At 46.8% G+C, this 25,482-nt stretch overlaps 1 protein-coding gene across 1 annotated transcript in view; it reads right to left on the minus strand.

The window, feature by feature from the left end:
• Nucleotides 1-1,290: 1,290 nt before the first annotated feature.
• The window catches only part of LOC138671246 (cyclic nucleotide-binding domain-containing protein 2-like), a 385,035-nt gene continuing 360,843 nt past the window's right edge, over nt 1,291-25,482 (minus strand). The window contains exon 15 of the mRNA XM_069759242.1: nt 1,291-1,802. Coding sequence (XP_069615343.1) covers nt 1,704-1,802 — 99 coding nt within the window. The 3' untranslated portion in view covers nt 1,291-1,703. The remainder of the gene's footprint in view (nt 1,803-25,482) is intronic.

The following is a 25,482-nucleotide window of genomic DNA, read 5'->3' on the forward strand; positions in this document are numbered from 1 at the left end:
GTTAGAGGTTTCAATACAGGGCAATAAGAAATCGGGTATGTGAACTTTTGATGAGGGTCATTTGGATGTTTTGGGTTGCCATTATGATTTAAAAAGAGAACACACAGTAGTTTGACAATAAATGGCTTCACCCAGCCTATAACCATGAGTGGAGAAAAAATTTTGTTGTTATCATTCATATTCTCTGAAAAAAGGCAAAGAAAGCAAAAATTCTGCCGGGGTATGTAAACTTTTGAGCACAACTGTACCTATTATAGTCCATGGAACTGTTCACACATTCTATTTTTTACTTGGATCGAGTGGTCTGCACAAAGCATTTAATTGATGCAGAGTCTAATATAAACTTATGTCTCTCACCTACAAAGCTCTCAACAGTTCTGCACCACCCTACATCTGCCCCCTCATCTCTATCACCCTACCCGTGCTCTCTGTTCTGCTAATGATCTACAACTAACATAGTCAATTATATGAACCTTCCACTCCTGTCTCCAAGACTTCTCACGTGCTGCACCAATTCTCTGGAATGCACTACTCCTGACAATTCGATTAATTTCCACTATGCACAGTTATAAGCGAATCCTAGAAGTGCATTTCTTTAGACTGGCCTTTCACCTTACCACACTAGTCTAACTATTCCTATTTTGGCCTTCTAAAATGTTTCATCCACATCTGGTGCCTCGTGGCATCTGATCACACACCCTTCATGCATTTAATAGCCCTCTGTGTCTGTACTTGCATACACACTGGCTGGTGACTGGTTCATGCAGTGTTATGTAAATACCCTATATATTATATTGATGGTTGGACCTTACAATACAAGTATTTTTTTACCATTTACCTTTCGCGTTCCCCCTATTTCCTCATAGTTTGTAAGCTTGTGAGCCGGAACCTCACTCGTTTTGGTATTTGTTGAACTACTCTGCAATGTGTGATGCTGTCTGTGCAAGTCCCCTCTGAAATGTAAGATTCTACAGAATATGTTGGCACTATAGAAACAAAAATTGTTATTAATTATCCACGGCTTGCATTGAACTCGCCAAAGCAAGTCTATGGGCCCACGACAAAATCTAAGGGCCTGTGAAAAAGTTTTTCATGGACTGTTTGATCAGCTTGAGAAATTTCCATCAGTTTTACTTTCTTCCGAGAAAAACTGACCAAACTCTGATGACCCCGATCCAAAGCACTGATGAAACTCGGACTGAATATTTATATACATAAAAAAACTGACATGTGAAGGAACCCTATGAGAAAGATGTGAAAAGGCAACAATACATGGAAAAAAGTTTTCACTAAGACCTTGAATATTTTATTATGTTTCATAATAAGGAATGGAAAATAAAAACAAGTAGAATGTAATAATGTATCACAAGGGTCATAGAACCACATGCGCATTAATGGGGATGTCCACTACATTTCTTTATACATATATAAACATTTTTATGTATTAATATAAATATATATTCTTTTTTGAGGGGTGTACAAGAAAAATAGCAAAAAGCTCCCTTATCCCACTTAGCTGGGCATAATCTCTGCAAATGTAATAGGCCGAGTGGATTCACCAGAGTTAATTCATATACAAGGGGCCATGTTTCTAAATAGAGGGAGCCCATTTTGTGACCCCCATCTTAAAAGAAGTATTAATGTGCCTGGCATAAAATAAATAATTCAGCTGCCGTCATTCTTGTCATTCATCCTTAGTGACATCATTGCCGCTTTCTGACAAGATGGGACTTATACGACTGCCATTTCATATAGTCCTGTATTTTGTGCTGCAGCATCTCTCGGGTTGGGTATGGCTGGATCTGTAAAAAAAAGAGAAAAAAGACAGATTACCATTGCATGATCATTGTGAAATACCTTTAAAAGGAACTTGTCAGTGAAGGGTTTACTCACTGAGACTAGGGCGGGTTCAGGAGCTGTAGCCATGCCCCTGAACATGATTGACAGTCCGTGCCCTGTGCACAGCCTGTCACACTCTCTTAATAGCTTGCCGATCCAAGAGCGCCCCCACCTCCATGACTGAATACCGAATGCCCCGCTGCATTCGGCTGCGTGTAGGCGCCGGGCAGCATCGTTATGCTGTTAACCTGCGGATTAACTGCATATGGATCGCTCCCAGACACAGGGCCACGCGTTTCGGTACCGGGCCTCTCTGGTTCGGTTCTGAGGCGGTCACGGTGGCTAGACCCGGTCCGCGACCCTGCTAAGGGGCGTCCAATAAAGGTGGTGGTATAGTCTGTCAGGGGTTCGTGACGCCACCTGTGGTGTTCGGTCAGGGTGACCGACGCTGCTATGGGGTCCGTTGGGGTGATGGAATGGCAGCTGGATGGTATAACTTCCCACAGGTGAAGTATGTCCCCAGGGCTTCCCAGTGGTGTAGGTGGATGGCGAAGGTGTAAAGCGCAGTCAATAATGAGGACACAAGGTTGCAGTCTCTTTACCTCTTTACTGAAGGCTTCAGGATCCTCAATCCAAAGTACATTCAACAGGGCTCTCTGAGACCGGCCGGTCCGATGGGCACATCCAGAGTTTCCCTCGCAGATGGAAATCGTTGCCTACCACTAGCGCCTGTGTGTTGTAGTCCTACCCTGCTGAGCATTCGGAATAGTCCTCACAACTGCTGTTCTCGTTCATTCGTTCTCTACAGCTCTCTCGTTCTTTGGTTCCAGATGTTACTAGTTTCTAACGTCCCCCAGATATGTTATGGCTAGGACACCACCCGTATGACAGGAAGGCTCGGAGCTCTTCTGGGACCCTAGAGATGCCCCTCTCCACGCGTTGCCCCCTATGTCTTCGTAGGTGTAGTAAGGTAGACAGCCAACCTATAATTAACTGTCCGGCGGAGTTTGAAGTAAGGCCTGTTCTGTTCGCTAGGCACCTGCCAGGTTCCCACACCTGACAGGGACCCCCCTGTGCCTTCTCCCTGCAACAACCCCTGCCACGGGATGTTGCCTGAATCCAACCCAGTTAGCTTCTGACTAACTTCCTCCCCAGCCCCTAGTTTTACCAATGTGAGGAGTGGCCCAATAAATAAAGCCTTTTTATCCCCCTAGTGGCCGGAGTGTGAAGTGTAATGTGTTCTGGTGATACCTGGTCAGGAGAACTCCTTAGTGCCATCAGACGTACTGCCACTCCCCTTAGCGGCAGAGTGCCATACTGCAACGACCAGGTCTCTGGGGCGCTGCACATACCTACAGGTTAACAGCATTATTCCTGGTGACAGGTATCCACTAGAAACCTGGCAGCATCTGCTGCGTGTAGACAAATGAATTTACAATTAGAATTTGTGGAAGATATTTGCCAGTAAGGTCGATGGGTTGCCTCTAGCCCATATCAGAGACCTCACATAACAGTAGAATCCTATATGACGGCTCTTCGCAAGACACCTATTGTCAGATCCCCGGAGGACAACGCGTATTGTAGATCCGCCAACATTTCTGTAGAGAATTGTTCTCCGATCTAATTATAAGAGCTTTCTTCATTTATCCCCTTTTGTTTTATACTACTTTTGCTTTTATGCATGTCTTTTTATTATTTCATCTTTTTGTCATTTTTGTATGCGCTGTACTTTTTCATATATTAAATCTAAAAATGTAATATGTTTTTTCCTCGCAGCTCTAAACGAACCCACAACCTCGAAGAGGGTGGGAAATGGATTCCCCTCTTGAGTCACATCTGAGTGATGTGTACAGCAAGTCAAGAGAGTTTGGGACACACGGTTTTTGTCTTCTTCAGACTTCTAAAGAACGAGACTGAAATAAAATACCGGAGATATTCTCTTTAGGGGGGAGCCATTATTTAGGCGGCAAAGACCCGCAAAAGTCATTGACAGAATGGCTGCCAAGATATGATGGGGTTATTATTGCTTCCACTTTCCACTGAACCTTTAAACTGTTTATCACAGAACATCCTGCTATCTAAGCCCAAACCCATCTTGCTTTATAACGTTGAGAACCATATGTCGGATTTATGCTCCTCTCCATACTTATAAACTAAGTCTACTCTGGAGGGTAAAATAAAATCAGATTTATACTTGCAAAGTAAGTCTTTACGTAAAATTACAGCACAGATTGCAGACGAGTATTTTTGCTCTGAGCATTAGCTGTATATCAGATGGGTGTAATAAAGTCGTTCTCTCTCTGAACCACCGCTACAACTTTTTACATTAAAAGGGGAAAAGTAACATCTCCAGATTATAATAAATTCATAACTGCAAGGTGAAATAGCTTCCCTGAACTATGATATTGATGGCCTATCACAAGGAAAGGTCATCAACATCAGATCGAAACCTTTCTGAAATGTTCCACTCTCCTTTTACCTGGCGCGGCTCTATACATTTTCTAGTGGCTGTGTCTGGTACTGCAGTTTACTGCATATCTGATTGAGCTGCAGTACCAGGAACAGCCACTACAAAATGTATATAAAGGCACAGATGATTGACCTCGTGGAGACCAAAACATCCAACACCGCGGAGACACCATCACGTGTTTCTCAACGCAGTGATCCAGAACACTGCCCCCAAATATGCAAATGCATGTAGAGGAGCTGCGGAGACACCATCACGTGTTTCTCAACGCAGGCAGTGAATAGCCAGGCCTTTCCCCGGGAAGGAACAACCAAGGGAAGGGCAGCATATGTATGGCGCTGAAAAGCTAAGGAAAGGGACATGATGCTCACTGGAGCACCCTTGACCCCACAGGCAGCCGATTGATGGTGGTGCCATAAGTGGGACCACCAACAATATAACATCGATGATGTATCCTAAATAAAACCTCTTCATTGTTTATTAATTGAAAATTAGCATTGATTAACTTTTTATTTTATGGGTCAGAATTTGATTCTGTGTGAATTACTTTTGACCTTTAACTTATTAGCCATTTTAGACTTTAATGATTAGATCATATTTTAGGACTCTACTGTTTGTCATTTTTAGAAAACTATTCTTTTAGAAATATTGCACTTGTTTTTATTATGTAAAAAAAAACCTCCTGCCCGGTGCATTCTCTTTGTATCACGTACTCTGTCCCATCTTGGCCCATGACCTCTTCGAATTATAAACTCTGGACTATGCTGCTAGGCATCCTTCCCCTGGACCTGTCTCCTGTCGATTACTTGATTTTTCATTCACTTCTCTCCTTCCATTAGGACCTCGCCATCCTTTATCATGGCCCTTGATCCTCTGGATCAACATGTTAGGGCATGTTAGGTTAGGCTATGGGTTGAACTAGATGGACTTAAAGTCTTCCTTCAACCTTAATAACTATGTTACTATGGTCTGCTACTGTCTGGACCTTAGGTCTACTTACAGAGCCCACTGGGCCCTATCTGACGTTCTAATAGGAAACTGTCTCTGTGCCTTCAGCTTAGCCCCTCACACTCTGAGCTAGTCCCAATCCTTAACTCTAACTCTCAGTATGATTGGGCAACACACAATACTCAATATTAATGCATGTCACAATGTGCATGACACAATACAACATTACACTTATTCTTCAAGGGGGAACGTGGGCAACATGTCCATCTCCTTACATGTTTACATCCAGATAACTATATGGGGGATTATTTTTTTTTGCTAAATAATTTTACCAAATAATTTGCTAGAAATGGGGAGGAAATTCCAAATATAATGAAATGGTAAAAAAAAATGTAAAAAATAAACAATTCAACATTTTAGGCATTGTTTTTAGTACATGGTGTAGAAAGAAATTACCCGGCACCCTTATTCTTAATGTTAGTTTGATTGTGGCAATAACACTTATGTATACGTTACTCACAAAAAGTTAGGGACATTTGGCTTTCGGGATAGGCTACTTTCACACTAGCGTCGGGCTCGGCCCGTCGCAGTGCGTCGGGCCGAGGTTACCGACGCTAGCGTTGTTTGCGCCGCACAACGGGTGCAGCGGATGCAGATTTTCATCGCATCCGCTGCCCCATTGTGAGGTGCAGGGAGGTGGGGGAGGAGTTCCGGCCATGCATGCGCAGTCGGAAAAAGCGGTCCGTCGGCAGCAAAAAAAGTTACATGTAGCGTTTTTTGCTCACGACGCATCCGTCGCACGACGGATGCGACGTGTGGCAATCCGTCGCAATGCGTCGTCAATTCAAGTCTATGGGGAAAAAACGCATCCTGCAAGCACTTTTGCAGGATGCGTTTTTTCTGCAAAACGACGCATTGTGACGGATTGCAGTTAACGCTAGTGTGAAAGTAGCCTTAAATTAATGGAAAATGTAAAAAAGTTCATGCTTCAGTGATATTTTATCATGAAAATATGGCATTTATGTAGAAGCAGCAATGGTGATTTCCTCATCTCAGATAATTTATTGAAACAAAAGCAACAAGGTTGGAGGAGTGTTTAAACTAGGAATTGGGGGGGAGGGTATTCATTTTATAGGAGGGGACGATAGTGCAGATAGAGACCTGGGCACAAATAAGGAAGTTGGGGGTGGCGGTGGCATGGGGGGTGGGGTTAGAACAGTTAATAATTTAAGAAAGAATAGAGGTGCAGAGAGATACATAAAATGTATGTATACTAATGCCAGAAGCCTCGCCAACAAAATGGACGAATTAGAACTAATGTTGTTGGAGCATAATTATGACATGGTGGGGATATCTGAAACGTGGCTGGGTGAGAGCCATGACTGGGCTGTTAACTTGCAGGGCTATAGCCTGTTCAGAAATGACCGTACAGATAAGCGAAGGGGAGGGGTGTGTCTGTATGTAAAATTGTCCTTAAAACCCATCCTGCATGATAATATAGGTGAATTTAATGAAAATGTAGAATCCCTGTGGGTGGAGATAAGGGGAGGGGGAAAAATAATAAATTATTGATAGGGGTTTGTTATAAATCTCCAAAAATAATGGAAGCAATGGAGAATATCCTCGTAAAGCAAATAGATGAAGCTGCGACTCAAGGAGAAGTCATTATTATGGGGGACTTCAACTACCCTGAAATAGATTGGGGAACAGAAACCTGCAGTTCCAGCAAAGGTAATCGGTTTTTGACAACTATGAGAGACAATTACCTTTCACAACTGGTTCAGGACCCAACAAGAAGGGGGGCACTGCTAGACCAAATATTGACCAACAGGCCAGATCGCATAGCAAATATAAGGGTTGAGGGTCACTTGGGAAATAGCGATCACAAAATAATATGTTTTCATGTATCCTTTAAAAAGATGTGTAATAGAGGGGTTACAAGGACACTAAACTTCAGGAGGGCAAATTTCCAACGGACGAGAGAGGATCTTGGTGCAATTAACTGGGACGATATCCTGAGACACAAAAATACACAAAGAAAATGGGAGACGTTTATTAGCATCCTGGATAGGACCTGTGCACAGTATATACCGTATGGGAATAAACATACCAGAAATAGGAGGAAACCAATATGGCTAAATAGAGCTGCAAGGGGCGCAATAAGTGACAAAAAGAAAGCATTTAGAGAATTAAAGGAAGTAGGTAGTGATGAGGCATTAAATAAATACAAAAAATTAAATAAATTCTGTAAAAAGCAAATCAAGGCAGCAAAGATTGAGACAGAGAGACTCATTGCCAGAGAGAGTAAAAATAATCCTAGAATATTCTTTAACTACATAAATAGTAAGAAACTAAAAAATGATAGTGTTGGCCGCCTTAAAAATAGTCTGGGTGAAATGGTGGATAAGGATGAGGAAAAAGCCAATATGCTAAATGACTTTTTTTCATCAATATTTACACAAGAAAATCCCATGGCAGACAAAATGACTAGTGATAAAAATTCCCAATTAAATGTCACCTGCTTAACCCAGCAGGAAGTGCGGCGGCGTCTAAAAATCACTAAAATTGACAAATCTCCAGGCCCAGATGGGATACACCCTCGAGTACTGCAGGAATTAAGTACAGTCATTGATAGACCATTATTTTTAATTTTTAAAGACTCCATAATAACAGGGTCTGTACCACAGGACTGGCGTATAGCAAATGTGGTGCCAATATTCAAAAAGGGGACAAAAACTGAACTCAGAAATTATAGGCCAGTAAGCTTAACCTCTACTGTGGGTAAAATCCTGGAGGGCATTCTAAGGGATGCTATACTGGAGTATCTGAAGAGGAATAACCTCATGACCCAGTATCAGCATGGGTTTACTAGGGACCGTTCATGTCAGACTAATTTGATCAGTTTCTATGAAGAGGTAAGTTCCAGATTGGACCAAGGGAACCCAGTGGATGTAGTGTATATGGACTTTTCAAAAGCTTTTGATACGGTGCCACACAAAAGGTTGATACATAAAATGAGAATAATGGGGATAGGGGAAAATATGTGCAAGTGGGTTGAGAGCTGGCTCAGGGATAGGAAACAAAGGTTGGTTATTAATAGAGCACACTCGGACTGGGTCGCGGTTAGCAGTGGGGTACCACAGGGGTCAGTATTGGGCCCTCTTCTTTTTAACATATTTATTAATGACCTTGTAGGGGGCATTTAGAGTAGATTTTCAATATTTGCAGATGACACTAAACTCTGCAGGGTAATCAATACAGAGGAGGACAATTTTATATTACAGGATGATTTATGTAAACTAGAAGCTTGGGCTGATAAATGGCAAATGAGTTTTAATGGGGATAAATGTAAGGTCATGCACTTGGGGAGAAGTAATAAGACATATAACTATACGCTTAATTATAAAACTCTGGGCAAAACCGTCAATGAAAAAGACTTGGGTGTATGGGAGGATGACAAACTTATATTCAGTGGCCAGTGTCAGGCAGCTGCTACAAAGCCAAATAAAATAATGGGATGCATTAAAAGAGGCATAGATGCTCATGAAGAGAACATAATTTTACCTCTATACAAGTCACTAGTTCGAACACACTTAGAATACTGTGCACAGTTCTGGTCTCCGGTGTATAAGAAAGACATAGCTGAACTGGAGTGGGTGCAGAGAAGAGCGTCCGAGGTTATTAGAGGACTGGGGGGTCTGCAATACCAAGATAGGTTATTACACTTGGGGCTATTTAGTTTGGAAAAACGAAGACTAAGGGGTGATCTTATTTTAATGTATAAATATATGAGGGGACAGTACAAAGACCTTTCTGATAATCTTTTTAATCATAGACCTGAAACAGGGACAAGGGGGCATCCTCTGCGTTTGGAGGAAAAAAGGTTTAAGCATAATAACAGACGCGGATTCTTTATTGTAAGAGTAGTGAGACTATGGAACTCTCTGCCGTATGATGTTGTAATGAGTGATTCATTACTTAAATTTAAGAAGGGACTGGATACCTTTCTGGAAAAGTATAATGTTACAGGGTATATATACTAGATTCCTTGATAGGGTGTTGATCCAGGGAACTAGTCTGATTGCTGTATGTGGAGTCGGGAAGGAATTTTTTTCCCCAATGTGGAGCTTACTCTTTGCCACATGGGTTTTTTTTGCCTTCCTCTGGATCAACATGTTAGGGCATGTTAGGTTAGGCTATGGGTTGAACTAGATGGACTTACAGTCTTCCTTCAACCTTAATAACTATGTAACAGTGGTGGGGGTACTGCAAGAAAAAATGTCAATGTCACACTAACTTGACATGTGGCCTTGAGCAATTACATCTTGACAACAATGTCTCATGCTGTTCACAAGTCTAAATATTGTCTGCTGTGGCATGGCTTCCCTCTCTTCTTGCCCTCAGGTCAATGAGGTTCTGGGGTACAGAGTTATGAGACTCTACAAAGTAACTCAGTTGATCCCATAGGTTTTCTATGAGATTCAGGTCTGGAGAAAGTTCAGGCCACTCAATTTGTGGAAACTCAGTCTCCAGCTGCCCTTCCCTAATGATGCGACCTCAATGAGCTGGAGCATTATCGTCCATGCAGATGAAGTTAGGCTGGTGTTGTTTGTGCAGAGACACAATGACTGGATTATAGAGGATATTCAAGTAGTTATTCAAAAAGTGTAGTGCAGTTTTGTATTGACTAGACACCTGCCTACACTGTAACACCACCACCACCAAAGGCTCGTCTGGTGACAACAATGGCTTATGCATAGCGCTCTCTTTGACATCTCCAACATCATTGGCGGCCATCATTTCTGCAAAGCGTGAATCAACTTTCATCAGTGAACAGCCCTGAGGTCCATTGGCCCTCGTCCATGCTCCGTGGCCAATGAAAGATGATGACGCCTGTGCCTGGTAGTGTGCTCAGGTACCCTTGCAGGTCATCAAGCACGCAGACCATGCAGAGGTAAATGATTTTGAATAGTCTCCCTCCTCCCATAAATTTGCCTGTAGTTGTGTGGCATTCATCCGATTCCGAAGGACATTGTTCACAATGAAGCGGTGATCAGTGTGGGATGAGGCCAAAGGACATCCACTTCGCCGCCTTTCTGTGACACTTCCAGTCTCTCTGTATCTCTTTTGCAACCTGCTGATGACTCTGTGACACTCTGAGCTTAGTGGCCACCTCCATCTGAGAACATCCTTCCGAAAGCCTCAAAATGGCGAGATACTATTGATCAATTGTTAGGTGTCATCTTGGTTTCATGATGTCAAAATGTGACCGGCATAATGAGGAGGCCTTTTTAATACCATTTCTAATTGAACCCTGAATTTATTGGGCGATTCATGGATCAGACACCTGTTGCAGATTTTGTTATTTAGCTCCCTATTAGAGAAGAGCAAGTTGGGCAAAAAGTACTAAAACATTGAACAGTTGGACAAGTGTATTCAGATGTTTAGAGAAGATCACATCAACTTAAAAATTAAAAGGCATTTTAGATACATCCTGAAATTTCACCCGAAAGTCAAATATCCCTAACTTTTTGTGAGTAGTATATATATATCTTTTGTAGGAAAAAAATCTAAATTGTAAAAAAAGAATAGTTGTGTCACCACTTTCCATTACCCATAACCGTTTTTGTGTGTTTTATGTGTGGAAAGCTGTTATTTTCATGGGGATAATTTTAGGGTACATAAAATGTTTTGATCCCTTTTTATTGAATTTTTTGTGAGAGCAGTTGAAAAATTGCAATTCTTACATTTCAATTTTTTTTTTTGCTTTACAGAATGAAACCATATGGGCAGGAGTCTGAATAGTCGGGCCCCTGTCCTGCTCTGCCCCATCCATATTGAGGTTGGCGAACATAAGATGAGTTTTTAATACTAGAAGATAGGACCATCCCACATGGGTACACCTTGTCGAGATGAGATGGCTTTTACACATTTTTAAATCAAAATAATGTTAACTAAGTCCGCTTTGTTATTTATATGTACCATTCCTATTTACTTCCTACAGGGTATATAATCATTTGGGGTATTTTTTCTTGGGTTTTGTCCATTAACCATATGCGATAATAATTGTATATTTTAATACATCAGACATTTGCAGGTGTGGTAAAACCAAACATATTTATTTAAAAAGAAAACTTCAATGTATTAATTTTTGGATTAGAAAAAAAGGGGATGAGTCAAACTTTAAAAAAAACTTTTGATGTATTTTAAAATTTTAAAAACTGTGAAAACTTTTTTACCTTTCGCAACCTACAGGATTTGAATCTAGGATTGTTTACCACTTACCGATTTAATATGAAGCCCAGGAGTACAAAGATGGCAACCCAACTGCAAAGACCACATTGGAACAGAGCCACTTATTTGCAGGAGCGTAAAAGTGACTAAACAGCAGCGATCAGGCTTAACTTTCATTGCAAGCCTGAGCAGCAGGTGCTGGCAGTATAACACAGTTGGCACCTGGCATGAATGGTGCAGACTCAGATCTTGAGCCTGAGCAACTGGATGCACCGCACATATTCAGAGCATGGTCTTAATATAATTTTTGCTGCATTACTAGCTGCAAAACCCGATTCATAGGTTCCGTCTGGTATTGCATTGTTTATGACGTCTGTAAATTTTGCTAAAACTAAGGCAACTTTATAGATACTTCTGCCTTGAATCAGAAGCTGTGATCTCAGAAGGTAATTTCACGAGAAATATATGCTCTTATCATAATACAAAATGTTAATCCGCACAGTCTGAAAACCGGAATGATATTCTAGATAAATCTTGTTTAGGGATGATATTTCAAAAACTTAATTTCAGAAGTTTCAGCCGCCGTCGGCTCATATCAAGTCTCAACTTTACTGTCTGTAATCAACGACAGGTGTCAGGCTTAATAGAATCATCATGTCAAATTCGCACTCCTCCCATCTCTGACAGGCTCCCAATGCATTACCATCACAATGATATTACCGGCATAGGAACACAATTGGATTGTGGTGTTTAATCAAATAAAAAATTGAAAAAAGAAAGAGATTGCCAAAGTTCGCGGCATCAGTTACATAGACACAAAAGTCAGTATTAGTTATAAGTTATATGTAGAGTTTTAATCACTAACATTCTAAAGGGAAAAATAATAGCTGACACTCTACAGGAGAGAGGACCCTGCACATAAGAGCTGACACTACAGGAGAGATGACCCTGCAAATAAGAGCTGACACTTTACAGGAGAGAGGACCCTGCACATAAGAGCTGACACTCTACAGGAGAGAGGACCCTGCACATAAGAGCTGACACTACTGGAGAGATGACCCTGCAAATAAGAGCTGACACTGTACAGGAGAGAGGACCCTGCACATAAGAGCTGACACTCTACAGGAGAGAGGACCCTGCACATAAGAGCTGACACTGTACAGGAGAGAGGACCCTGCACATAAGAGCTGACACTCTACAGGAGAGAGGACCCTGTACATAAGAGCTGACACTATACAGAAGAGAGGACCCTGCCCATAAGAGCTGACACTGTACAGGAGAGAGGACCCTGCCCATAAGAGCTGACACTGTACAGGAGAGAGGACCCTGAACATAAGAGCTGACACTGGACAGGAGAGAGGACCCTGCACATAAGAGCTAACACTGTACAGGAGAGAGGACCCTGCACATAAGAGCTGACACTGTACAGGAGAGAGGACCCTGCACATAAGAGCTGACACTATACAGAAGAGAGGACCCTGCACATAAGAGCTGACACTATACAGGAGAGAGGACCCTGCACATAAGAGCTGACACTATACAGGAGAGAAGACCCTGCACATAAGAGATGACACTCTACAGGAGAGAGGACCCTGCACATAAGAGCTGACACTCTACAGGATAGAGGACCCTGCACATAAGAGCTGACACTCTACAGGACAGAGGACCCTGCCCATAAGAGCTGACACTGTACAGGAGAGAGGACCCTGCACATAAGAGCTGACACTCTACAGGACAGAGGACCCTGCCCATAAGAGCTGACACTGTACAGGAGAGAGGACCCTGCACATAAGAGCTGACACTCTACAGGACAGAGGACCCTGCCCATAAGAGCTGACACTGTACAGGAGAGAGGACCCTGCACATAAGAGCTGACACTCTACAGGACAGAGGACCCTGCCCATAAGAGCTGACACTGTACAGGAGAGAGGATCCTGCACATAAGAGCTGACACTCTACAGGAGAGAGGACCCTGCACATAAGAGCTGACACTATACAGGAGAGAGGATCCTGCCCATAAGAGCTGACACTGTACAGGAGAGAGGACCCTGCACATAAGAGCTGACACTCTACAGGAGAGAGGACCCTGCACATAAGAGCTGACACTGTACAGGAGAGAGGACCCTGCACATAAGAGCTGACACTCTACAGGAGAGAGGACCCTGTACATAAGAGCTGACACTATACAGAAGAGAGGACCCTGCCCATAAGAGCTGACACTGTACAGGAGAGAGGACCCTGCACATAAGAGCTGACACTATACAGGAGAGAGGACCCTGCCCATAAGAGCTGACACTGTACAGGAGAGAGGACCCTGAACATAAGAGCTGACACTGGACAGGAGAGAGGACCCTGCACATAAGAGCTAACACTGTACAGGAGAGAGGACCCTGCACATAAGAGCTGACACTGTACAGGAGAGAGGACCCTGCACATAAGAGCTGACACTATACAGAAGAGAGGACCCTGCACATAAGAGCTGACACTATACAGGAGAGAGGACCCTGCACATAAGAGCTGACACTATACAGGAGAGAAGACCCTGCACATAAGAGATGACACTCTACAGGAGAGAGGACCCTGCACATAAGAGCTGACACTCTACAGGATAGAGGACCCTGCACATAAGAGCTGACACTCTACAGGACAGAGGACCCTGCCCATAAGAGCTGACACTGTACAGGAGAGAGGACCCTGCACATAAGAGCTGACACTCTACAGGACAGAGGACCCTGCCCATAAGAGCTGACACTGTACAGGAGAGAGGACTCTGCACATAAGAGCTGACACTCTACAGGACAGAGGACCCTGCCCATAAGAGCTGACACTGTACAGGAGAGAGGACCCTGCACATAAGAGCTGACACTCTACAGGACAGAGGACCCTGCCCATAAGAGCTGACACTGTACAGGAGAGAGGATCCTGCACATAAGAGCTGACACTCTACAGGAGAGAGGACCCTGCACATAAGAGCTGACACTATACAGGAGAGAGGATCCTGCCCATAAGAGCTGACACTGTACAGGAGAGAGGACCCTGCACATAAGAGCTGACACTCTACAGGAGAGAGGACCCTGCACATAAGAGCTAACACTCTACAGGAGAGAGGACCCTGCACATAAGAGCTGACACTACAGGAGAGATGACCCTGCAAATAAGAGCTGACACTGTACAGGAGAGTGGACCCTGCCCATAAGAGCTGACACTGTACAGGAGAGAGGACCCTGCACATAAGAGCTGACACTGTACAGGAGAGAGGACCCTGCACATAAGAGCTGACACTGTACAGGAGAGAGGACCCTGCACATAAGAGCTGACACTCTACAGGACAGAGGACCCTGCCCATAAGAGCTGACACTGTACAGGAGAGAGGACCCTGCACATAAGAGCTGACACTCTACAGGACAGAGGACCCTGCCCATAAGAGCTGACACTGTACAGGAGAGAGGATCCTGCACATAAGAGCTGACACTGTACAGGAGAGAGGATCCTGCACATAAGAGCTGACACTCTACAGGAGAGAGGACCCTGCACATAAGAGCTGACACTATACAGGAGAGAGGATCCTGCCCATAAGAGCTGACACTGTACAGGAGAGAGGACCCTGCACATAAGAGCTGACACTCTACAGAAGAGAGGATCCTGCACATAAGAGCTGACACTATACAGGAGAGAGGATCCTGCCCATAAGAGCTGACACTGTACAGGAGAGAGGACCCTGCACATAAGAGCTGACACTCTACAGGAGAGAGGACCCTGCACATAAGAGCCGACACTCTACAGGAGAGAGGACCCTGCACATAAGAGCTGACACTACAGGAGAGATGACCCTGCAAATAAGAGCTGACACTGTACAGGAGAGAGGACCCTGCACATAAGAGCTGACACTCTACAGGACAGAGGACCCTGCCCATAGGAGCTGACACTGTACAGGAGAGAGGACCCTGCACATAAGAGCTGACACTGTACAGGAGAGAGGACTCTGCACATAAGAGCTGACACTCTACAGAAGAGAGGATCCTGCACATAAGAGCTGACACTCTACAGGAGAGAAGACCCTGGACATAAGAGCTGATACTTTACAGGAGAGAGGACCCTGCACATAAGAGCTGACACTACAGGAGAGAGGACCCTGCACATAAGAGCTGACACTGTACAGGAGAGAGGACCCTGCACATAACAGCTGACACTCTACAGGAGAGAGGATCCTGCACATAAGAGCCGACACTCTACAGGAGAGAGGACCCTGCACATAAGAGCTGACACTACAGGAGAGATGACCCTGCAAATAAGAGCTGACACTGTACAGGAGAGAGGACCCTGCACATAAGAGCTGACACTCTACAGGAGAGAGAACCCTGCACATAAGAGCTGACACTCTACAGGAGAGAGGATCCTGCACATAAGAGCTGACACTGTACAGGAGAGAGGACCCTGCACATAACAGCTGACACTCTACAGGAGAGAGGATCCTGCACATAAGAGCCGACACTCTACAGGAGAGAGGACCCTGCACATAAGAGCTGACACTACAGGAGAGATGACCCTGCAAATAAGAGCTGACACTGTACAGGAGAGAGGACCCTCCACATAAGAGCTGACACTCTACAGGACAGAGGACCCTGCCCATAAGAGCTGACACTGTACAGGAGAAAGGACCCTGCACATAAGAGCTGACACTGTACAGGAGAGAGGACCCTGCACATAAGAGCTGACACTATACAGAAGAGAGGACCCTGCACATAAGAGCCGACACTGTACAGGAGAGAGGACCCTGCACATAAGAGCTGACACTATACAGGAGAGAGGATCCTGCCCATAAGAGCTGACACTGTACAGGAGAGAGGACTCTGCACATAAGAGCTGACACTCTACAGGAGAGAGGACCCTGCACATAAGAGCTGACACTCTACAGGAGAGAAGACCCTGCACATAAGAGCTGACACTGTACAGGAGAGAGGACCCTGCACATAAGAGCTGACATTCTACAGGAGAGAGGACCCTGCACATAAGAGCTGACACTCTACAGGAGAGAGGACCCTGCACATAAGAGCTGACACTCTACAGGAGAGAGAACCCTGCACATAAGAGCTGGCACTCTACAGGAGAGAAGACCCTGGACATAAGAGCTGATACTTTACAGGAGAGAGGACCCTGCACATAAGAGCTGACACTACAGGAGAGATGACCCTGCACATAAGAGCTGACACTCTACAGGAGAGAGAACCCTGCACATAAGAGCTGACACTCTACAGGAGAGAGGACCCTGCACATAAGAGCTGTCACTGTACAGGAGAGAGGACCCTGCACATAACAGCTGACACTCTACAGGAGAGAGGATCCTGCACATAAGAGCCGACACTCTACAGGAGAGAGGACCCTGCACATAAGAGCTGACACTACAGGAGAGATGACCCTGCAAATAAGAGCTGACACTGTACAGGAGAGAGGACCCTGCACATAAGAGCTGACACTCTACAGGACAGAGGACCCTGCCCATAAGAGCTGACACTGTACAGGAGAGAGGACCCTGCACATAAGAGCTGACACTGTACAGGAGAGAGGACCCTGCACATAAGAGCTGACACTATACAGAAGAGAGGACCCTGCACATAAGAGCCGACACTCTACAGGAGAGAGGACCCTGCACATAAGAGCTGACACTATACAGGAGAGAGGATCCTGCCCATAAGAGCTGACACTGTACAGGAGAGAGGACTCTGCACATAAGAGCTGACACTCTACAGAAGAGAGGACCCTGTACATAAGAGCTGACACTCTACAGGAGAGAGGACCCTGCACATAAGAGCTGACACTGTACAGGAGAGAGGACTCTGCACATAAGAGCTGACACTCTACAGGAGAGAGGACCCTGCACATAAGAGCTGACACTCTACAGGAGAGAAGACCCTGCACATAAGAGCTGACACTGTACAGGAGAGAGGACCCTGCACATAAGAGCTGACACTATACAGGAGAGAGGATCCTGCCCATAAGAGCTGACACTGTACAGGAGAGAGGACTCTGCACATAAGAGCTGACACTCTACAGGAGAGAGGACCCTGCACATAAGAGCTGACACTCTACAGGAGAGAAGACCCTGCACATAAGAGCTGACACTGTACAGGAGAGAGGACCCTGCACATAAGAGCTGACACTCTACAGGAGAGAGGACCCTGCACATAAGAGCTGACACTGTACAGGAGAGAGGACCCTGCACATAACAGCTGACACTCTACAGGAGAGAGGATCCTGCACATAAGAGCCGACACTCTACAGGAGAGAGGACCCTGCACATAAGAGCTGACACTACAGGAGAGATGACCCTGCAAATAAGAGCTGACACTGTACAGGAGAGAGGTCCCTGCACATAAGAGCTGACACTCTACAGGACAGAGGACCCTGCCCATAAGAGCTGACACTGTACAGGAGAGAGGACCCTGCACATAAGAGCTGACACTGTACAGGAGAGAGGACCCTGCACATAAGAGCCGACACTCTACAGGAGAGAGGACCCTGCACATAAGAGCTGACACTATACAGGAGAGAGGATCCTGCCCATAAGAGCTGACACTGTACAGGAGAGAGGACTCTGCACATAAGAGCTGACACTCTACAGGAGAGAGGACCCTGCACATAAGAGCTGACACTCTACAGGAGAGAAGACCCTGCACAAAAGAGCTGACACTGTACAGGAGAGAGGACCCTGCACATAAGAGCTGACACTCTACAGGAGAGAGGACCCTGCACATAAGAGCTGACACTCTACAGGAGAGAGGACCCTGCACATAAGAGCTGACACTCTACAGGAGAGAGAACCCTGCACATAAGAGCTGACACTCTACAGGAGAGAAGACCCTGGACATAAGAGCTGATACTTTACAGGAGAGAGGACCCTGCACATAAGAGCTGACACTACAGGAGAGATGACCCTGCACATAAGAGCTGACACTCTACAGGAGAGAGAACCCTGCACATAAGAGCTGACACTCTACAGGAGAGAGGACCCTGCACATAAGAGCTGACACTGTACTGGAGAGAGGACCCTGCACATAACAGCTGACACTCTACAGGAGAGAGGATCCTGCACATAAGAGCCGACACTCTACAGGAGAGAGGACCCTGCACATAAGAGCTGACACTGCAGGAGAGATGACCCTGCAAATAAGAGCTGACACTGTACAGGAGAGAGGACCCTGCACATAAGAGCTGACACTCTACAGGACAGAGGACCCTGCCCATAAGAGCTGACACTGTACAGGAGAGAGGACCCTGCACATAAGAGCTGACACTGTACAGGAGAGAGGACCCTGCACATAAGAGCTGACACTATACAGAAGAGAGGACCCTGCACATAAGAGCCGATACTCTACAGGAGAGAGGACCCTGCACATAAGAGCTGACACTATACAGGAGAGAGGATCCTGCCCATAAGAGCTGACACTGTACAGGAGAGAGGACCCTGCACATAAGAGCTGACACTCTACAGAAGAGAGGACCCTGTACATAAGAGCTGACACTCTACAGGAGAGAGGACCCTGCACATAAGAGCTGACACTGTACAGGAGAGAGGACTCTGCACATAAGAGCTGACACTCTACAGGAGAGAGGACCCTGCACATAAGAGCTGACACTCTACAGGAGAGAAGACCCTGCACATAAGAGCTGACACTGTACAGGAGAGAGGACCCTGCACATAAGAGCTGACACTCTACAGGAGAGAGGACCCTGCACATAAGAGCTGACACTCTACAGGAGAGAGGACCCTGCACATAAGAGCTGACACTCTACAGGAAAGAGGATCCTGCACATAAGAGCCGACACTCTACAGGAGAGAGGACCCTGCACATAAGAGCTGACACTACAGGAGAGATGACCCTGCAAATAAGAGCTAACACTGTACAGGAGAGAGGACCCTGCACATAAGAGCTGACACTCTACAGGACAGAGGACCCTGCCCATAAGAGCTGACACTGTACAGGAGAGAGGACCCTGCACATAAGAGCTGACACTGTACAGGAGAGAGGATCCTGCACATAAGAGCTGACAATATACAGAAGAGAGGACCCTGCACATAAGAGCCGACACTCTACAGGAGAGAGGATCCTGCACATAAGAGCTGACACTATACAGGAGAGAGGATCCTGCCCATAAGAGCTGACACTGTACAGGAGTGAGGACCCTGCACATAAGAGCTGACACTGTACAGGAGAGAGGACCCTGCACATAAGAGCTGACACTCTACAGGAGAGAGAACCCTGCACATAAGAGCTGACACTCTACAGGAGAGAGGACACTGCACATAAAAGCTGACACTCTACAGGAAAGAGGATCCTGCACATAAGAGCCGACACTCTACAGGAGAGAGGACCCTGCACATAAGAGCTGACACTACAGGAGAGATGACCCTGCAAATAAGAGCTAACACTGTACAGGAGAGAGGACCCTGCACATAAGAGCTGACACTCTACAGGACAGAGGACCCTGCCCATAAGAGCTGACACTGTACAGGAGAGAGGACCCTGCACATAAGAGCTGACACTGTACAGGAGAGAGGATCCTGCACATAAGAGCTGACACTATACAGAAGAGAGGACCCTGCACATAAGAGCCGACACTCTACAGGAGAGAGGACCCTGCACATAAGAGCTGACACTATACAGGAGAGAGGATCCTGCCCATAAGAGCTGACACTGTACAGGAGTGAGGACCCTGCACATAAGAGCTGACACTGTACAGGAGAGAGGACCCTGCACATAAGAGCTGACACTCTACAGAAGAGAGGACCCTGCACATAAGAGCTGACACTGTACAGGAGAGAGGACCCTGCACATAAGAGCTGAAACTCTACAGAAGAGAGGACCCTGCACATAAGAGCTGACACTGTACAGGAGAGAGGACCCTGCACATAAGAGCAGACACTCTACAGAAGAGAGGACCCTGCACATAAGAGCTGACACTGTACAGGAGAGAGGACCCTGCACATAAGAGCAGACACTCTACAGGAGAGAGGACCCTGCCCATAAGAGCCGACACTCTACAGGAGAGAGAACCCTGCACATAAGAGCTGACACTCTACAGGAGAGAGGACACTGCACATAAGAGCTGACACTCTACAGGAGAGAGGACACTGCACATAACAGCTGACACTCTACAGGAGAGAGGATCCTGCACATAAGAGCCGACACTCTACAGGAGAGGGAGGACCCTGCACATAAGAGCCGACACTCTACAGGAGAGAGGACCCTGCACATAAGAGCAGACACTCTACAGGAGAGAGGACCCTGCACATAAGAGCTGACACTATACAGGAGAGAGGACACTGCACATAACAGCTGACACTCTACAGGAGAGAGGATCCTGCACATAAGAGCCGACACTCTACAGGAGAGGGAGGACCCTGCACATAAGAGCCGACACTCTACAGGAGAGAGGACCCTGCACATAAGAGCAGACACTCTACAGGAGAGAGGACCCTGCCCATAGGAGCTGATGCAGCGCCCCAGAGACCTGGTCGTTGCAGTAATGTCGCTCTGCCGCTAAGGGGAGTGATGGTACGTCTGATGGCACTAAAGGAGTTCATCTGACCAGGTATTACAAGCACACATTATACTTCACACTCTGGCCACTAGGGGGAGCAAAGGGTTTTATTTATTAGGCCACTCCTCACACTGGTTAAACTAGGGGTTGGATAGGAAGTTAGTCAGAAGCTGACTGGGTTTTGTTCAGGCAACATCCCGTGGCAGGGGTGTTGTGGGGGAAGATTCAGGGGGGTCCCTGTCAGGCGTGGGAACCTGGCAGGCACCTAGCGACAAGGATAGAATGTTACGGAGCCGCACCTGCGCTATCTGCGGCGGCATCCAAAGAAAGGACACGAAGCGAAGGATATTGTGGAAAGTGAGAAACGAGATCAGAGCACAAAGGAGAGCCAGTACGAGTCGTGCCCGGAGAACGGCAACTTCCTACTGAGGCACGTAGCCGGTGCCCGGAACACCGAGGAAGTAACTGACTTTATGCCTTACTTCAAATACCGCAGGACAGTTAATTATAGGTTGGCTGTCTAACTTACATCACCTAAGCAGACATAGGGGGCAACGCGTGGAGAGGGGCATTTCTAGGGTCCCGGAAGAGCTCCGAGCCTTCCCGTCAAACGGGTGCGTCCTAGCCATAACAAACCTGGGGGACGGAGAATAGAAAGAACTAGAAAGAACTGGAACAAATGAGAACAGAAGTTGTGAGGACTATCCCGAATGCTCATCAGGGAAGCACTACAACACACAGGTGCTAGTGGTAGGCCATGATTTCCACCTGCAAAGGGAACTCTGGATGTGCCTTCGGATCGGCCGGTCTCAGACAGCCCTGTTAACCGTGTTCTGGATTGAGGATCCTGAAGTCTTCAGTAAAGAGGTAAAGAGACTGCAACCTTATGTCCTCGGTATTGGCTGCACCTCACATCATCACCATCTACATTCTCGGGAAGCCCTGGGGACACACTTCGCCTGTGGGAAGGTATACGATCTAGCTGCCATTCCATCACCCCAGCGGACCCCTAAGCAGCGTCGGTCACCCTGACCGAACACCACAGGTGGCGTCACGAAACCTTGACAAACTACCATCACTCCTTTTATTGGACGAACCTTAGCAGTGTCACGGACCGGATCAAGCCACCGTGACAACCCTAGAACTGAGACAGAGAGGACCAGTACCGAGTAACCTGTGGCCCTGTGTCTGGGGGCGCTCCACTGACACTCTACAGGAGAGAGGATCCTGCACATAACAGCTGACACTCTACAGGAGAGAGGACCCTGTACATAAGAGCTGACACTACAGGAGAGAGGATCCTGCACATAAGAGCCGACACTCTACAGGAGAGAGAGGACCCTGCACATAAGAGCTGACACTCTACAGGAGAGAGGACCCTGCCCATAAGAGCGGACACTCTACAGGAGAGAGGACCCTGCACATAAGAGCTGACACTCTACAGGAGAGAGGACCCTGCCCATAAGAGCGGACACTCTACAGGAGAGAGGACCCTGCACATAAGAGCTGACACTCTACAGGAGAGAGGACCCTGCCCATAAGAGCGGACACTCTACAGGAGAGAGGACCCTGCACATAAGAGCTGACACGCTACAGGAGAGAGGACCCTGCACATAAGAGCTTACACTCTACAGGAGAGAGGACTCTGCACATAATAGCTGAAACTCTACAGGAGAGAGGACCCTGCACATAAGAGCTGACACTCTACAGGAGAGAGGACCCTGTACATAAGAGCTGACACTTTACAGGAGAGAGGATCCTGCACATAAGAGCCAACACTCTACAGGAGAGAGGACGCTGCACATAAGAGCTGACACTGTACAGGAGAGAGGACCCTGCACATAAGAGCTGACACTCTACAGGAGAGAGGACCCTGCACATAAGAGCCGACACACTACAGGAGAGAGGACCCTGCCCATAAGAGCTGACACTCTACAGAAGAGAAGACCCTGCCCATAAGAGCGGACACTCTACAGGAGAGAGGACCCTGCACATAAGAGCCGACACACTACAGGAGAGAGGACCCTGCCCATAAGAGCTGACACTCTACAGGAGAGAGGACCCTGCCCATAAGAGCGGACACTCTACAGGAGAGAGGACCCTGCCCATTAGAGCTGACACTCTACAGGAGAGAGGACCCTGCACATAAGAGCTGACACTCTACAGGAGAGAGGATCCTGCACATAAGAGCCGACACACTACAGGAGAGAGGACCCTGCCCATAAGAGCTGACACTCTACAGGAGAGAGGACCCTGCCCATAAGAGCGGACACTCTACAGGAGAGAGGACCCTGCACATGAGAGCTGACACTCTACAGGAGAGAGGACCCTGCAGATAAGAGCTTACAGTCTACAGGAGACAGGACCCTGCACATAAGAGCTGACACTCTACAGGAGAGAGGACCCTGCACATAAGAGCTGACACTCTACAGGAGAGAGGACCCTGCACATAAGAGCTGACACTGTACAGAAGAGAGGACCCTACACATAAGAGCTGACACTCTACAGGAGAGAAGATCCTGCACATAAGAGCTGACACTCTACAGGAGAGAGGACCCTGCACATAAGAGCTGACACTGTACAGAAGAGAGGACCCTGCACATAAGAGCTGACACTCTACAGGAGAGAGGACTCTGCACATAAGAGCTGACATTCTACAGGAGAGAGGACTCTGCACATAATAGCTGACACTCTACAGGAGAGAGGACTCTGCACCTAATAGCTGACACTCTACAGGAGAGAGGACCCTGCACATAAGAGCTGACACTCTGCAGGAGAGAGGACCCTGAACATAAGAGCTGACACTGTACAGAAGAGAGGACCCTACACATAAGAGCTGACACTCTACAGGAGAGAGGATCCTTCACATAAGAGCTGACACTCTACAGGAGAGAGGACCCTGCACATAAGAGCTGACACTATACAGGAGAGAGGACCCTGCACATAAGAGCTGACACTCTACAGGAGAGAGGACCCTGCACATAAGAGCTGGCACTATACAGGAGAGAGGACCCTGCACATAAGAGCCGACACTACAGGAGAGAGGACCCTGCACATAAGAGCTGACACTCTACAGGAGAGAGGACCCTGCACATAAGAGCTGACACTCTACAGGAGAGAGAACCCTGCACATAAGAGCTGACACTCTACAGGAGAGAGGACCCTGCACATAAGAGCTGACACTGTACAGAAGAGAGGACCCTGCACATAAGAGCTGACACTCTACAGGAGAAAGGACTGTGCACATAAGAGCTGGCACTATACAGGAGAGAGGACCCTGCACATAAGAGCCGACACTACAGGAGAGAGGACCCTGCACATAAGAGCTGACACTCTACAGGAGAGAGGACCCTGCACATAAGAGCTGACACTCTACAGGAGAGAGAACCCTGCACATAAGAGCTGACACTCTACAGGAGAGAGGACCCTGCACATAAGAGCTGACACTGTACAGAAGAGAGGACCCTGCACATAAGAGCTGACACTCTACAGGAGAAAGGACTGTGCACATAAGAGCTGACACTCTACAGGAGAGAGGACTCTGCACATAATAGCTGACACTCTACAGGAGAGAGGACCCTGCACATAAGAGCTGACACTCTACAGGAGAGAGGACCCTGCACATAAGAGCTAACACTCTACAGGAGAGAGGACCCTGCACATAAGAGCTGACACTCTACAGGAGAGAGGACCCTGCAGATGAGAGCTGACACTCTACAGGAGAGAGGACTCTGCACATAAGAGCTGACACTGTACAGGAGAGAGGACCCTGCCCATAAGAGCTGACACTGTACAGGAGAGAGGACCCTGCACATAAGAGCTGACACTCTACAGGAGAGAGGACCCTGCCCATAAGAGCCGACACTCTACAGGAGAGAGAACCCTGCACATAAGAGCTGACACTCTACAGGAGAGAGGACACTGCACATAACAGCTGACACTCTACAGGAGAGAGGACCCTGCACATAAGAGCTGACACTCTACAGGAGAGAGGACACTGCACATAACAGCTGACACTCTACAGGAGAGAGGATCCTGCACATAAGAGCCGACACTCTACAGGAGAGGGAGGACCCTGCACATAAGAGCCGACACACTACAGGAGAGAGGACCCTGCCCATAAGAGCTGACACTCTACAGAAGAGAAGACCCTGCCCATAAGAGCGGACACTCTACAGGAGAGAGGACCCTGCACATAAGAGCCGACACACTACAGGAGAGAGGACCCTGCCCATAAGAGCTGACACTCTACAGGAGAGAGGACCCTGCCCATTAGAGCTGACACTCTACAGGAGAGAGGACCCTGCACATAAGAGCTGACACTCTACAGGAGAGAGGATCCTGCACATAAGAGCTGACACTCTACAGGACAGAGGACCCTGCCCATAAGAGCTGACACTCTACGGAAGAGAGGACCCTGCACATAAGAGCTGACACTCTACGGAAGAGAGGAC

This window comes from Ranitomeya imitator, chromosome 3 (genome assembly GCF_032444005.1).
Source record: "Ranitomeya imitator isolate aRanImi1 chromosome 3, aRanImi1.pri, whole genome shotgun sequence".
Classification (NCBI taxonomy): Eukaryota; Metazoa; Chordata; class Amphibia; order Anura; family Dendrobatidae; genus Ranitomeya; species Ranitomeya imitator.